This window comes from Heptranchias perlo, chromosome 29 (genome assembly GCF_035084215.1).
Source record: "Heptranchias perlo isolate sHepPer1 chromosome 29, sHepPer1.hap1, whole genome shotgun sequence".
NCBI classification, from domain to species: Eukaryota; Metazoa; Chordata; class Chondrichthyes; order Hexanchiformes; family Hexanchidae; genus Heptranchias; species Heptranchias perlo.
The window spans coordinates 11,191,685-11,208,843 of NC_090353.1; the positions used below are offsets into that span (position 1 = coordinate 11,191,685).

Sequence of the window (17,159 nt, forward strand, 5' to 3'; positions counted from 1 at the left end):
TTTACAGATTTGAATCTCGTCAGGAACAGGAAGGTGATTTAAAAAAAAATCAATATTAAAGAGCTGATTTTGTGTTGGCAGTAGATCTGTTGGGGTGTTTGGAAACAATGATCAGCAGTGCAGATTCTTAGCCTCTGATGTACATATCAGGTCAGAAGACCCAGCCAGTAACATCTGCCATAAATGGAATCCAGTTCGAGACCAGTTTCCAAGATTTATCAACACCGTGTCAACTTAAACGGCTATTTTCTGATGACAAATCTGAAGTTCTACTTTTTAGCACGTTCTCCGATTTCAACAAGTGTGAGAGAAATGTCCCCTTCTTTTCCTGTGGCATAATCCAGTGAAGCAGCTGTAAGAGCAGCAGAATGAGCCAACAAACCAGGCATCTGTCCATATAATCACTTCACCTGAAGATGGTTGGGGGCACGTGAACTACAGTGTACAAACATGTCTGTACCAGACCTGTCGATTGCACGTATCATTAACTTATACCTGCTGTGTCATGTATTCCTGTTAACTTGTCTACACCTATAGTTCCTAGGATTGTGAAACTCCTTAGCACCCTCAGTCTTCCCTTCCTTCAACCACCTACAGGCTTTTAAACCTCTAGCTTGGTGTCAGCGAACCACTGCTTCTTGATTTATCTTTCTCGCCTACTGTTTACAGCCTTGGTGGTGTCCTGCACAGACCCATCATCGACTCAATAAATAAAAGCTCACTGTATACTGATGACCAATGACTAAGTGCAGTGATGCTCTTAAACTGGGAATGGTCAGTAATTTTGTGTGTAAAAGGAGTTAGATGATCCGATAAATGGGAGGGGTTACACAGGTTATTTTGTGTCCAATTATTGTCCTCCAGTAGAACATGGGAAGAAGATCTGTCTCTGTGGAGAATGTGGTGATGATGGATAAAGAACCCAAACCAAATGCATCATTTTCCAGTTTGGTTGGGTTGTGCCTTGTTGGACCGACTGATAATTCTGTTGATGAAGCGTCACAACTCAATTACACTCTTGGCTTGAATCAAGCAATAAATGCAGCCTTGCTCGCAATCCTGACACATTACAAGAACACAAGAAAAAGTTACCGGTAGGAAAAGGCCATTTGGTCCAATGAAGCTTGTCTCTCTAGTACTCTAAGTCCCAGGGCATCCAGCCTGAGGTCTACGAACCCTGGGAATCTAGCCCACGAAGCCAGGGCAACTCAATTTTATTTTCTGTCATATTTCTTACTAGCTGTTTCCTCCGTTTCAGATTCCGTGGGCTAAGAGGCTTGGAAACGGTTGTTCTTAGCAATGTTATCTCATTGGTGGATAAATCCTAAATCAGGACACCAAGATCTATTACTTTCAGCAACTTGAGGTGTTTGCAAATTAAGGGGGATGTGGATTTAACTCAGCCAGCCTAACATCCGACTGTATTTTGAACTCCCCCAATATCTTTGATTCCATTTCATTACCTGCTGTATCATTGCAAATATTCAACATCCTTTGAGTAAAGGCACATTTTGTGGTGCCTCTTTGAAATTAACTTTTCACTAATTTAGATTTATCGCCTCTTCACCTAACTCAGTTTGCAGTAATATTCTGGGTTCGTCTAATCTAACTATACCATTTAACTATTTATATACCTCTCCCCTCCCCCCCAACCTTCAACCTTCTAATTTTCCTCACAGTCTTGTAATTTTTCTCAGTCTGGATTCATAACCACTCATTGCTGGTCTGGAGAATGTTAAAAGAACTTGAGACGTTATTTACCTTGTGAAGACAGAAATTTCGAAGACAGAACGTGGCCAACTCGATGGTGTCCAGCAGAGTCACCTGTATCATTCCGTAGGTCTCTGTTCCTCGGCCGGGCCAGTACTGGTCACACTTCACCTGAACAAGGACACGGGCCAAAAAAAATTAGAGGGAATATAGGTAGTGAGTATAGATACTTGTACAGTCACTGGGTACAGAGAGTGGGTATAGATACCTGTACAGTCACTGGGTACAGAGAGTGGGTATAGATACTTGTACAGTCACTGGGTACAGAGAGTGGGTATAGATACTTGTACAGTCACTGGGTACAGAGAGTGGGTATAGATACTTGTACAGAGTCACTGGGTACAGAGAGTGGGTATAGATACTTGTACAGAGTCACTGGGTACAGAGAGTGGGTATAGATACTTGTACAGAGTCACTGGGTACAGAGAGTGAGTATAGATACCAGTATGGAGACACTGGGTACAGAGAGTGGGTATAGATACTTGTACAGTCACTGGGTACAGAGAGTGAGTATAGATACTTGTACAGTCACTGGGTACAGAGAGTGTGTATAGATACCAGTATGGAGACACTGGGTACAGAGAGTGGGTATAGATACCTGTACAGTCACTGGGTACAGAGAGTGGGTATAGATACCTGTACAGAATCACTGGGTGACAGAGAGTGGGTATAGATACCTGTACAGAGTCACTGGGTACAGAGAGTGGGTATAGATACTTGTACAGTCACTGGGTACAGAGAGTGGGTATAGATACCTGTACAGAATCACTGTGTACAGAGAGTGAGTATAGATACCTGTACAGAGTCATTGGGTACAGAGAGTGGGTATAGATACCTGTACAGAGACACTGGGTACAGAGAGTGGGTATAGATACTTGTACAGTCACTGGGTACAGAGAGTGGGTATAGATACCTGTACAGAGACACTGGGTATAGAGAGTGGGTACAGATACCTGTACAGAGTCACTGGGTACAGAGAGTGGGTATAGATACCTGTACAGAGTCACTGGGTATAGAGAGTGGGTATGGATATCAGTATGGAGACACTGGGTGCAGAGAGTGGGTATAGATACCAGTATGGAGACACTGGGTGCAGAGAGTGGGTATAGATACCAGTATGGAGACACAAGGTCCAAGCAATGTACATCGGTACTGGTACAGAGACAGTGGGAACACACAACAACAACTTGCATTTACAAAGTGCCTTTAACGTAGGGAAATGTCCTTCACGGAAGCGTAATGGCAAAAATTGACACTGAGCCAAAGAAGGCAATATTAGGAGTTTGGTAAAAGGGGTAGGTTTTAAGGAGGGTTTTAAAGGAGGAGAGAGAGGTGGAGAGTGGGGTGGTTTAGGGAGGGAATTCCAGAGCTTGGAGCCTAGACAAGCAGAAGGTTTCCTGTGATGGGGCGAAGTGGGGAATGCGTAAGGAGCCAGGGATGGTGGAACGCAGAGTTCTCAGAGGCGGGGCGGAGACGGGTGACGCAACACAATGTAATCTGTACCGGTACAGAGACAGTGGGTACACAGAGTGGTATAAATACCAGCACACTGAGGACTCTGCAGCAAAAAGAGTAGCGTAGACAGTGGTACAGAATTGTATTAGATAACACATAGCAGATGTGAACACTACTTCAGTTAAACTGTGATAATAGGATAAAACAGTATACGTTCGAACTGGTGAAAGGCAAATTTAGGACTAAAATCAGGATGTTTCTTCACATTAATATGTGGAATGGACTTCTAGATTGGGCAGCTGAAGAAAAAACCCTTCTACAGCTGGATGCCGTGCAGGACAGACTTTAGGTCCCTTTTGGATGGATGAGCCATAAAATGGCCGACTGGCCGTTCTCATCCATACCTGGCTAATGATTTAATAAAGATAAAATAATCTGCCAAGTGCTGGAAACCTGAAATAAATACAGAACATGCTGGAAATACCCAGTAGGTTCATCATTACCTATGAAGAGAAAAGACAGATTAAGCTTTCGGGTGGAGACCTTTTGTTTGACCTGAAATGTTAAGCTGCCTTTCCTATTTCGGAACCTGACAGACCTACTGTGCATTCCCAGCGTTTTGTTTTTATTTGAGGTATCACAAGGTTGCTTCAAAGGGGCACAGGCAGCCACAACACATTGTGGAACTGCTTCAAGTGGTGACGGGTCCATGTTATAAACAGGGCATTAAGCAGCTCCTATCTCGTTTATAATGGACTGGTTTCCCCGCTGGGGGACACTGGCTCAGTATAAAAGCAAACACTGGTCGTCTGCACTTGACACTCAGCAGAGCAGCTAGCAACTCCAAGTCGTAATGAGGCTGCATATGCAGCCATCAAGAGGAAGAGGGCGCTATTGTTACAGGCAGGGTCTCCATTGCCAAGCTGTTGACGTAATGTACCAGCAGTCAGCCTTTTGCAGCCGTATTTATGTCAAGGCCAGGTGCTGTAATCCACGGCAATCAACCCTACATGGAGCAGATTGAGTGGTGTGGTTCCATTTACAATGTATTTAAGAACTGCTTTAGTGTATCACTCCGAAACATCCCAAAGCACTTTAGACAGAATGAGTTGCTTCGCAGTGCAGTGACTGCTGCTATGTGGGTGAGCACTGTGTGACACAGCAATGGCCACGGACCAAAGTCACTGGATAATGTGTTTTTTGGTGACGTAGATTGAGGAATGAATGTTGGCCGGGACACAGAGATCTTAACTGTCCAGCTGACCAGGTAGGCCAGAGCTCAGTGTAATATGTCATCTGATAGTTGTGTGTGGAGAGGATCAGGATTCGCCGTCACACTTCCCACAGTTGAATAGCCTACAGACACTCACTGTCTAGGCTCACAGGTGAAGAACAACCATTTGCACGAGGTGCTGGAGGGTTGCCACGCCCATGGAACTAGAGTCAGTGCCCTCACAAGAGGAGGGAGCATGGGTCGAAAAATCGGGGCGACAACGACACGGCCAAATCTCCACCCTGTGCTCCCTATGAGTGCTGATTCCCTAGATTTCCTGCCAGAAGCACAGGATCACCTACTTAAGTGCATACTGAGGGAGCGCTGCACTGCGGGAGGTGCCGTCTTTCAGATCAGGCGTTAAGCCGAGGCCCCATCTGCTCTCTCAGGTGGACGTAAAAGATCTCATGGCACCAAGATGAGGGAATTCACCCTGGTGTCCTGGGCCAATATTTATCCTCAATCAACATCACTGAAACAGATTATCTGGTCATTATCACATTGCTGTTTGTGGGATCTTGTTGTGCATAAATTGGCTGCTGCGTTTCCCACATTACAACAGTGACTACACTTCAAAAGTACTTCATTGGCTGTAAAACGCTTTGGGACACCCTGAGATCATGGAAGGAGCTATGTAAATACAAATTCTTTCTTTAATCATCTCTAATGTTCCTTTTACATTATTCAAAACTTAAAATTTGTACTACGAGCTTCAGGAATATCCACTCCTACCCGGGATTTTTCCTCTAATTTCGTCATCATGACGATGGTTGCACTCCTCTGCTCCCAGACCATCCTCCAGAAGTCCCCGAAGGTCTCTGGGAGAGGTCCCTGCGTGGCGATGTAGGCGTTCTGCTTTCGGTAGCCGTCGATGTAGTTTGCATTAATGTAGTCACTGCCTGTGATACCTGCCAGTCAGGAACAGAAAGAAGGAGTTAAAAAAAAAATCAAATGCATCGCACAACGGCTGTGAAATCTGTGTAACGGTCTGTCATTCTGTACATCTTCCTGCTCTGTTGGGATCCTACGCGTCTATCCAGGGTCACTGCAGTCCAGATTTAGAGCGAGGGGTCCGGAAATTTCTAAAAGGTACACCAAGCACCGGGGCCATGAAATTATGCCACGTGATATTATCATACAAACGCTTAACAAATGTGTTTGGCTATTTCAACGGGGCGGGTGTTAATCCGTTTAAGGTAAATGTGGAACTGGCTACCGCAAGGAGTAGTTGAGGCGACTGGCATAGATGCATTTAGGGCAAAGCTAGATAAACACACGAGGGAGAAAGGAATAGAAGGTTATGCTGATAGGGTTAGATGAAGAGGGTTGGGAGCCGGCATGGACTAGTTGGGCCGAATGGCCTGTTTCTGTGCTGGAAATTCCATGGAAATTCACTAAAATGGCAGAGAGGAATTGTAAAAGCACAGTCGGGGTAATTTGGTGAAGCCCCTAAGTTGGTGTGGAGCCTCCCCAGCAGTGAACGAGTGTCAGATAATTGAAGTTCTAGTGTCATTGCCCTGGCTCCCACCCACGCTTGCATCTATAGAGGCTCTGTGCCGGAAACATAGCCTTGTAACACTACCCAATCAAGCACTCCTACCCTGAGATCAGGGCCCAAATATCCAATTTTAAGTCCATTTTTTCTTATGATATGAAGTAATAGTTAGAAAGGTTTCCAATTATTTTTAACGGCCATGTGTCCACGATTTCCTTGATAGTTGCGGTCAGTGGGCAAGTCTCCCTGCCGGGAGCATTAGCCTGGAAAATTACTCCCTGTAACTAAGGTCACATTCTACTCTCAGCCCCTCCTCCATCTCTTGCCATATTTTGGATCCGACCTAATTTTCCACAAGGTACGATGACAGGTTGCGACCAGCAGCTAGGCGTTTGTTTTCAGGTCCGAGGCATATAGCAGATTACTAACCGAGATATCTTGTGATTGAGGGCAGTCAGTAGATGTAAGAAATGAAAGCAGGAAAGCCCGGCTCCCCAGACTGATTTAGAGCTTCTCAGTGACTATGTTTAAAATGCAGTGAGAAGCTGCCAGAATTTTCCCAGGACAAAGCCTTGCGTGAGACGCTGCCTCATTGCACAATTCTGTTAACTGTACCTCAACTCCTATTCTCCATGAATAATAGTACATAACGTTTCTGTTATTTGTGTAGAATCTGCCTTCTCTCTAGTGCTGAGGGTGCCAAGTAAGACCAAAATCTGGAGAACTCTTGACTGCAAATTCCCCAATTGGGTGGGGTGGTGCTGGAAGAAGGGCAGGATCTTCGTTATTGTAGTTAACAGAGCTTCCTCTGTATGTCTCATCAATTTACTATGTCTTAATTTGCTTTGGATCTTGCATCTTCTGTGTTGCAAACTTGTTGCAATGTCCAACCCACTCACTCCACCGTGGAGTTCTCAGACTGGGTTAATTCTGCCTAAAAATTCTTGTTTGATAGGGAAATGCTGTCTAGAACTGGCGGAAGAGGTACCAGCCGAGTCAATGAGTGAAGTTATATGCTAATCTTGAGAAGAATTACTACATCTAATCAGAGACTGCTTCTTTTACTTCTGTTTTTCCTTTCAGACCATGGCATGTGTACTAGGCCCTGGCTTCATACCAGTCTTCTGTCAGCACTGTGGTGGTGCATTTCCCAGAATCAATAAGGAAGTACTGTTTTATTGAGCATTAATCTTTTAAAAGAGCTGTGGTAACAGTAAATAAACATTCCACCAATCAAGCCAGTTCCTTCAAGGATCACATAAAATCCCACTGTGGACTCTCTGCCCCTCCTCCCACCTCCCCATTTGTGCCCCCTTTTATACTGCAGAGCCACTTCTACTAGGGTTGCCAACTCTGGTTGGATGTATCCCTTGAGGTTTTATCACATGACCTCCTGCCTCCAATCGCCCCGCCCCCCACACTCCCGCCATTGGTCACCCGACACGTCCAACCTCGCGATGCAAAGCTTTCCTACACCAATTGCAGAGCGATTGGCTGATTCTTGACTGTCAAACAAACAACCTTTTTTCTATCTCCAATATTTTTATAACTAATAAACAAAATTGTTCAAAGAAAATGAAAAAAAACACACAATTATTTTTAATGGCCCGATGACTTTTCTCCCGGGTTGCTCTCAGCAGTGTCCTGGAGATTAATCTTTAATTCCTGGACTCTCCAGGGCAAGCCTGGAGGGTTGGCAACCGTAACTTCTACTTTAAGGGGTTATTGCGCTTGGACTTGTGGGGCTATGAAATCCATCCCCTTTCCACTCCGCATTGGATTCCACACGCAGCAGTGGGCACAGCCATTTAAAAGGCACAATCACAACTCACATTTTCTTGTCGTTAATCTTCCCTGCTGGCTGGGGAAAGATGGGGCAGGGGCTGTGCGGTGAACATCACTAACGACGGCCAGTAACGTTCACCGACGGCAGTGCTGTCCTTGCAGGGTTCATGGGGAAAAACCTATTGTCACTTCATTCATACTGAGACATTGCTGCCAAAATCAGTGCTGCAATATAAAAGGACGTTAAACTCCTGAGAAAAGGCTTTGCCGTCATTTTTCCTTGCCTCCCCTCTACCAAAACTGCAGAACATGCATTTAATTTTACGTCCTGCATTGTACATTCTTGACCATTGACCTTTGCCCTCCCTGATATGACATTTTCATGGCTGCAGTAGGTCAGGGCTCATGACAATCCACTTAGCATTTGGTTAACTCTATCTGCATTTAAGTTTATAATCCACTCCAACACTTAATCTGGCCCGACACTTCGGTACTGAGGGAGTGCTACATTGTTGGAGGTGCTGTCTTTCAAGTGAGATGTTAATTATATTTTCTGGTGGGCATTAAAGATCCCATGGCACTTTTCAAAAAAAGGAGTTCACCCAGTGTCCTGGCCAACATTCCTCCCTCAACCAACACCATCAGAAATAGATTAACTGATCATTTATTTTATGGCTATTTCTAGACCTTGCTGCGCATAAAAGGATTCCGATGGTTACCCACATAACAGTGATTGCACGTCAAAGTCATTTGTTGTACTTGAAGTACTTTGGGTCATTCTGAGAAACATGATAAGGTGCTATATAAATGAAAGTTCTTTCTCTCTATTCTTCAACCTTTGCTCCTAACAAGAGGGACAAAACTGCATGGAGACAACCCCCTGGAATAAGTGCCACGATGTGCCCACCATTGACCTCTGCTCCTGACCCCGTTAAAGTATGTAAGGTCAAAGGGAGGTCATCTTATTTAAATAATGCCCGCAGGCAGACATGCCATCAAAGGTGCACCTTGGGTGCCTGCCAGACAGAGGAGGTTGGAAAATGTGGCCCTTTCGGCCTCCTGTATAAGGGGCTGAAAAAAATGCACCAATTTTAAAACTTCTTCGGCATCTAGGCCATGTCCCAGGCCTGGACTCTCAGGTGGGTCCAGCTTCCGCCAACCGGCAGGCTGATATGCTTCCTCTCACTCGGCGTACTAGCCTGCCACTTTTCTGCCAGGCTAGGGCTGAGGAAACCCCTGGCCTAGGAATCCCCAGGCCTAGGAATCCCATCTTCTGGCTATGCCCCTCTGAAGTGGGTGACCTTATTTGGACAGACAGAGGTTGTGTTCCAAATGTGGTCTTCCCCCGGAAACTCGCGGAGAAGAGCGGGACACCGTCCACCACCAACTGTCTCTCGTTCTTCCGCCATTCATTGGCCCATCCCTCTTAAAATGTAAATCTTAAATAAAAATGTAAGTTGAACATTTGTGTCGAGATGATGCTGGGTTGCTCTGAAGATCACAAGGAAACTGTAAAGAGGGTGGACTCACTTTTCTACGGCATGTGTAACAAATTTTAACTTTAATAAACCTCATCTGTGGGTGCACATCCTAGTATCAGGTGGCACGCAGTTATGCAACAAAGGTTAGAATGTTAGGGCAGTCATAAGACTTTTGGACATAAAGGAGGGAACAGACTTTCACGTAAGGAACATAACAACCTCAGAAAAATTATCAAGCGGTGAGAGTGTAGCAACACTTGGCTAGTCGCTCGCTGTGTGCAAATTGGCTGTTGCGTTTGCCTGCCGTTCATTGGCTGTGAAGCACTCTGGGACTTCCTGAGGATGTGAAAGGTGCCATGTAAATGTAAGTTTTTTTTAAGTGAATCTTGCTACATGTGTGGATTCATATTAGGACAGAATTGATGCTACTCCCAGTCAAATAGACTATCGATGTTAACGTTCCAGGTCTACACATGGTGGATAGCCACTTCAACTCACATTTGGCCACTTATCTTCAGGCCACTCAACCTGATCTACTCTCTGGATCACAAAATGGGCAGCAGAATCTACACTGTGCTCCAACGATGATCAACATAAGAACATAAGAAAGAGGAGCAGGAGTAGGCCATACAGCCCCTCGAGCTTGCTCCGCCATTCAATCAGATCATGGCTGATCTTCGACCTCAGCTCCACTTTCCCAACCGATCCCCATATCCCTTGATTCCCCTAGAGGGCAAAAATCTATCCATCTGAGCCTTGAATATATTCAATGACTCAGCCCTCTGGGGTAGAGAATTCCAAAGATTCACAACCCTCTGCATGAAGAAATTCCTCCTCATCTCAGTCTTAAATGGCCAACCCTGTATCCTGCGATTATGCCCCCTAGTTCTAGACTCTCCAGCCAGGGGAAACAATCTCTCAGCATCTACCCTGTCAAGCCCCCTCATAATCTTATATGTTTCAATGAGATCACCTCTCATTCTTCTAAACTCCAGAGAGTATAGGCCCATTCTACTCAACCTGTCTTCATAGGACAACCTTCTCATCCCAGGAATTAATCCAGTGAACCTTCGTTGCACTGACTCCAAGGCAAGTATATCCTTCCTTAGATACGGAGACCAAAACTGTACGCAGTACTCCAGGTGAGGTCTCACCAATGCTCTGTACAACTGTAGTAAGACTTCCTTACTCTTGTACTCCAACCGCCTTGCAATAAAGGCCAACATGCCATTTGCCTTCCTAATTGTCTGCTGTACCTGCATATTAACTTTTTGTATTTCTTGTACGAGGACACCCAAGTCTCTCTGAACACCAACATTGAATAGTTTCTCACCATTTAAAAAACATTGTATTTTTCTATTCTTCCGACCAAAGTGAATAACATCACATTTCCCCACATTATATCCATCTGCCACCTTCTTGCCCTCTCACTTAACCTGTCTATATCCCTTTGCAGACTCTTGTGTCCTCCTCACAGCTCACTTTCCCACCTAGCTTTGTATCATCAGCAAACTTCAATACATTACACTCGGTCCCTTCACCTAAGTCATTAATATGGATTGTAAATAGCTGAGGCCCAAGCACTGATCCTTGCGGCACCCCACTAGTTATAGCCTGCCAACCTGAGAATGACCCGTTTATCCCTGCTTTCTGTTTTCTGTCCTTTAACCAATCCTCTATCCATGGTAATATATTATCCCCAAACCCATGAGCCCTTATCTTGTGTAACAACCTTTTATGTGGCACCTTATCGAATACCTTTTGAAAATCCAAATATACAACATCCATTGGTTCTTCTTTATCTACCCTGCTAGTTACATCCTCAAAAAACACTAATAAATTTGTCAAACACAATTTCCCTTTCATAAAACCATGTTGACTCTGCCTAGTCATATTATGATTTTCTAAGTGCCCTGTTACCACTTCCTTAATAATGGATTCCACCATTTTCCGGACGACTGATGTCAGGCTAACTGGCTGTAATTCCCTATGTTCTCTCTCCCTCCCTTCTTGAATAGTGGGGTAACATTTGCTACCTTCCAATCCACTGTGACCGTTCCAGAATCTAGGGAATTTTGGAAGATCATAACCAATGCAACCACTACCTCTGCAGCCACCTCTTTTAGAACCCTCGGATGTAGGCCATCAAGTCCAGGGGATTTGTCGGCTTTTAGTCCCATTAGTTTGTCCAGTACTTTTTCTCTAGTGATGTTAATTGTCTTAAGTTCCTCACTCTCATTTACCCCTTGGTTCCCCGCTATTTCTGGCATGCTTTTTGTGTCTTCTACTGTGAAGACAGATACAAAATATTTGTTTAACGCATCTGCCATTTCCTGATTTCCCATTATAATTTCTACTGTCTCAGCCTCTAAGGGACCGACGCTTACTTTTGCTACTCTTTCCTTTTTACAAACTTGTAGAAGCTCTTACAATCCATTTTTATATTTCTTGCTAGTTTCCTCCCAATATCCCCAGCATCACAGAAGCCAGTCTTCAGCCAATTCGATTCACTCCACGTGATATCAAGAAATGGCTGAGTGCACTAGATACAACAAAGGCTATGGGCCCTGACAACATCCTGGCTGTAGTGCTGAAGACTTGTGCTCCAGAACTAACTGCACCTCTAGCCAAGATGTTCCAGTACCGCTACAAGACTGGCATCTACCCGACAATGTGGAAAACTGCCATGTATGTCCTGTCCACAAAATCCAATCTGGCCAATTACCGCCCCATCAGTCTATTCTCAATCATCAGCAAAGTGATGGAAGGTGTCGTCGACAGTGCTATCAAGCGGCACTTACTCACCAATAACCTGCTAACTGATGCTCAGTTTGGGTTCCGCCAGGACCACTCGGCTCCAGACCTCATTACAGCCTTGGTCCAAACATGGACAAAAGAGCTGAATTCCAGAGGTGAGGTGAGAGTGACTGCCCTTGACATCAAGGCAGCATTTGGCCGAGTGTGGCACCAAGGAGCCCTAGTAAAATTGAAGTCAATGGGAATCAGGGAGAATACTCTTCAGTAGCTGGAGTCATAGCTAGCGCAAAGGAAGATGGTAGTCGTTGCTGGAGGCCAATAATCTCAGTGCTAGGACATTGCTGCAGGAGTTCCTCAGGGCAGTGTCCTTGGCCCAACCATCTTCAGCTGCTTCATCAATGGCTTTCCCTCCATCATAAGGTCAGAAATGGGGATGTTCGCTGATAATTGCACAGTGTTCAGTTCCATTCGCAACCCCTCAGATAATGAAGCAGTCCGTGCCCGCATGCAGCAAGACCTGGACAACATCTAGGCTTGGGCTGATAAGTAGCAAGTAAGGTTTGCGCCAGACAAGTGCCAGGCAATGACCATCTCCAACAAGAGAGAGTCTAATCACCTCCCCATGACATTCAATGGCATTACCATCGCCAAATCCCCCACCATCAACATCCTGGGGGTCACCATTGACCAGAAACTTAACTGGACCAGCCACATAAATACTGTGGCTACAAGAGCAGGTCAGAGGCTGGGTATTCTGCGGCGAGTGACTCCCCAAAGCCTTTCCACCATCTACAAGGCACAAGTCAGGAGTGTGATGGAATATTCTACACTTGCCTGGATGAGTGCAGCTCCAACAACACTCAAGAAGCTCGTCACCATCCAGGATAAAGCAGCTCGCTTGATTGGCACCTCATCCACCACCTTGAACATTCACTCTCTTCACCACCGGCGCACCGTGGCTGCAGTGTGTACCATCCACAGGATGCACTGCAGCAACCCGCCAAGGTTTCTTCGACAGCACCTCCCCAACCCACGACCTCTACCACCTAGAAGGACAAGGGCAGCAGGCACATGGGAACAACACTACCTGCATGTTCCCCTCCAAGTCACACACCATTCTGACTTGGAAATATATCGACATTCCTTCATCGTCGCTGGGTCAAAATCCTGGATCTCCCTACTTAACAGCACTGTGGGAGAACCTTCACCACACGGACTGCAGCAGTTCAAGAAGGCGGCTCACCACCATCTTCTCAAGGGCAATTAGGGATGGGCAATAAATACTGACCTTGCCAGTGACGCCCACATCCCATGAACGAATAAAAAAACAAAAAAAAATGTTCGTATTCTATTTTCTCCCTTTTATCAATTTTTTGGTTGTCCTTTGTTGGTTTCTAAAACTCTCCCAATCCCTCGGCTTATTACTCTTCTTTCAATCTAATACTCTCATTAACTTCTTTAGTTAGCCACAGGTGGATCACTCTTCCCGTGGAGTTTTTATTTCTCAATGGAATGTATATTTGTTGAGAAAATTGAAATATTTCTTTAAATGCTTGCCATTGCTTTACAACTGTCAAACCCTTTAATTTAATTTCCCAATCTACCTTTGACAACTCGCCCCTCATACCTATGTAATTGGCTTTATTTAACTTTAAGACTCTAGTTTCTGTCATATGTTACTTTCAAACTCAATGTGAAATTCTATCATATTATGATCGCTCTTCCCCCGAGGTTCTTTTACTGTGAGATTACTAATTAACCCTATCTCATTACACAATACAAGCTCTAAAATAGCCTGTTCCCTGGTTGGCTCCATGACCTATTGCTCAAGGAAACCATCTTGAATACATTCCACAAACTCGCCTTCCAAACTACCTTTGCCAATTTGATTTGCCCAGTCTATATGTAGATTAAAGTCCCCCTGCATTACATTTGTTACAAACTCCTATTATTTCATGATTAATACTCTGTCCATTGGTATAGCTACTATTAGGGGGCCTATTCTTCTCTGAACATATTTACGCCTAACATGAATAATGGCCAAATATAATGTCTGCAGGCTCGACAGCATTCGAAGAGTTAATGGAGGGTCATCAAAGGTCATCTGAAGCCAATATTGTGCCTTTCCATCGCAAACAAAAGCCAATTTTAGCCTCTGTCTTGCTGAATTGATTGGGGCACAGTACATTACTACATTGCCCCATAGCATGTTTTTTCACAGGCTGAGTGTTCCAATTCATCATCAGTATTATGATGCACAGCCTGATCCCTACAAGCTTCCTCTGTCATGGCTAAGTAATTTCCAAGCTTGGCCCAGAATGGCCATCGGCTATAATTACTTGGTCCTCCAAGACAATCAATTTCCCGACTGACAAATGGCCTCTCATTACATTTTGCCAGGAATATACAGCATAAATCACACAAAAATTAGCTGTGTAATAGATCAGTGAAACTTTAAAAAGATACTCTGTGCTTTTTCTTTGCTGTCAGCTTGCTCCTGCACTCTGCGGAAAACTCGGCATTGATTTCTTTTCTTTTTCTGTTGAATTCTTTTTTTAAAAAAAGGTGGCTGTCATATTATCAGTAATGACAAGCTGGATTTACCATGATACTTTTGCTATTCTGCAGGATACAAAACAGGCATTGAGTTTGTTTCCACAAAACCAATTACCACGACATTGGAAACCTATGAAACCATTGGTGCAATCACTGAGGGCTGGGGGTGAAGGAGATGTGTATCCTCAACCCCCTCTTCAAATCTTTTTATCATGGGTGGTGGTGGTGGTAGCCGGGAGGCGGGGGGGGGAACAGGCCCCTTCCCACTTGTGCCTCTATGTAAACAAACTGGTCTTGCTGGTAGGGGTGGATAGTGGGGCGTACTGTTTTGTGCGCACATGTGATAGAAGCCACGTTGGAGGGTCCTGGGCAGGTGTGAAGAGTCAAACTTAGTTCCTGCAACGAGTTGGTTGGAAAGCCCAGCCACCAGTGCCAATGTGGTGGAAGAACTGCTCTGATCAGTGTGTGTAATGATACTGTAGAGACATTCAAACAGGTTCCCCATGTTTCTAAATAGATTGGTCACAGCACTCCTCTCCCACCATTGCAGTACAAATTTATGATCATGTCATCATGGCCTCTAGTCTACATATGGTTTAGAGTCTGGCGAGCACTTCAGAGGGAAACAGTGCTCTCTCAAACCCTTTATGTGACTTTAGACCCACAGCAATGTGGTTGATTCTTAGTTCGTATAGCGTTGGAGGCAGGGTCATTGAATATTTTTAAGGCTGAGTTAGATAGATTCCTGATTAACAAGGGAACCAAAGGTTATAGTAGGTAGACGGGAAAGTAGGGTTGAGGTCACAATCAGATCAACCATGATCTTATCAAATGGCAGAGCAGGCTCGAGGGGCCGAATGGCCTACTCCTGCTCTTAATTCGTATATTTCCATCCACATATAACTCCCAGGTGGCACAGGCCTACTTCTCAGCTAAGTAGTCCTCCTCTCAGAGCACTGGCCGCTTTGACCCTTCCTGCCTTCCCGTCTGCCCCGGACCTTTCAGTGTGTTTCCTCAGCACTTTACTAATTTCAACTGTCTCCATATTTGCTCACCACACTGCCTGGTACTTTAACTCATTCTTTCACAAGACTTGACAACTGTGGAACTCCTCACTTCTCTCAGACTTCCTTTCCTTCTACAATCTACAAGCTTCTAAAAGCTAAACCTGGTGCCAACTAATCACTACTTGTAATTGATTGCGTCTTCTCTCCTATTCTTTTCAACTGTGATGCTGTCCTGCACTATGGCCCTGGGCCCTTCTCCTGAGATCCTTAATAATAGGAAAAACTGCAGGCAGTTGGATTTTGTACTGTGCATTGATGCATTCCTTCTCTCTAATATACTTTGGAGCTTCTTGTTTGACAACATTATGGTTTCGCAGATATCCCTTTGGCCTACGCCACTAGTCTTGTGTCTTAACATCTCAAGATGAGGGACGTCAGTGGGAAATTAGGGTAAGTCCCAGCTTGCTCAGCTAGGCAGGTTACGAATGAAAGCCTAGATGCACCTGAAATAGTAAGCTTGCTGAGGCGCTAGGTAAACAGTAAGTTGGCCACAAATAGCTCCGGGTCATGTAATTACCACCCTTCCTCTAGGCTCTGTGGTGTAATGATGTATCAGACAACATTTGAGAATTTAGGGACATTCCCTCTCAACTCAAGTAAATGCTGTAATTAAGCAACCAGTTAGAAACACAATGAAAAATTCAGTCTGCAAGATGGAATTTGCAAGCTGGCAGTGAGCTATGGAATGTTAAGCAATAATAACAAACCCAGTTGTTTTCCCTTTATCACTTTAAATTGGATTGTTCGAAGGCCCAACAATACGACATTGGAATACAACAGTGCAGCTGGTGGGTTAACCTGCTGGATTCTGCATAGTGTAGCAGCTGCACCACTGTTTCATTAAAATATTTCTAATCAGTTTTCTTTAACACTGATTTCGGATTTAATTAAAGTGCCCTCAAATCATCGGAATATTTCCCTTTCCCTCGCTCATTCTGTATGCCACCTTGAATTTTCTCAAATGCCAGTGATCATTAAAACAGCTGTCCAAAAACGCGTCCGATAAAATTAAACTCCAGCAGTAACGAGTTCCTTCTATTCATTCCCTGCGTCACAAAACATTCCAGCTCAATGCTCAAAAAAGCCAGTGTCTCAGAGAGAATTCTGTAAAGATTTGACAATGAATTAAATTTGCAGGAAAGTAAACGAACACCTGGCCATCCTGGCAGTGCGACTCTTACATTTGCGAGCCAGACCCTAAATGTGCACTCTGTTCCTGGTGAATGGAGAAACACGCCAATTTTTAACTGGGCTGTAAAGAGGCAGTTATTGTGTCACTTACTGTATCCATCGCTGCAAATTCTATTGGTTTATTGATCGTTTAGGGTTCCCTCCACTGGCTCAGTGGGTAAAGGGCACTGCCCAACATGGAACTGAACCACACGTACTGAGTTAGATGATCTAACTCAGGTGGCAGTCACAGTGCTACTGTTGGCATTGGTGCCCAGAGGCTACAGAATAGAAAAGAAAATGATCCAGGGTTCCCATTCCTGATAGTTATTCGGCAAATCGTTGGAAGT

The 17,159-nt window shown here is 44.6% G+C and overlaps 1 protein-coding gene across 1 annotated transcript in view; it reads right to left on the reverse strand.

Moving 5' to 3' along the window:
- The window catches only part of LOC137299396 (receptor-type tyrosine-protein phosphatase delta-like), a 424,076-nt gene that overhangs the window by 50,762 nt on the left and 356,155 nt on the right, over positions 1 to 17,159 (reverse strand). The window contains exons 26-27 of the mRNA XM_067968105.1: positions 5,231 to 5,406; positions 1,762 to 1,881 (exon numbers count right to left, since the gene is read on the reverse strand). Of these exons, the coding sequence (XP_067824206.1) occupies positions 1,762 to 1,881; positions 5,231 to 5,406 (296 nt within the window). The remainder of the gene's footprint in view (positions 1 to 1,761; positions 1,882 to 5,230; positions 5,407 to 17,159) is intronic.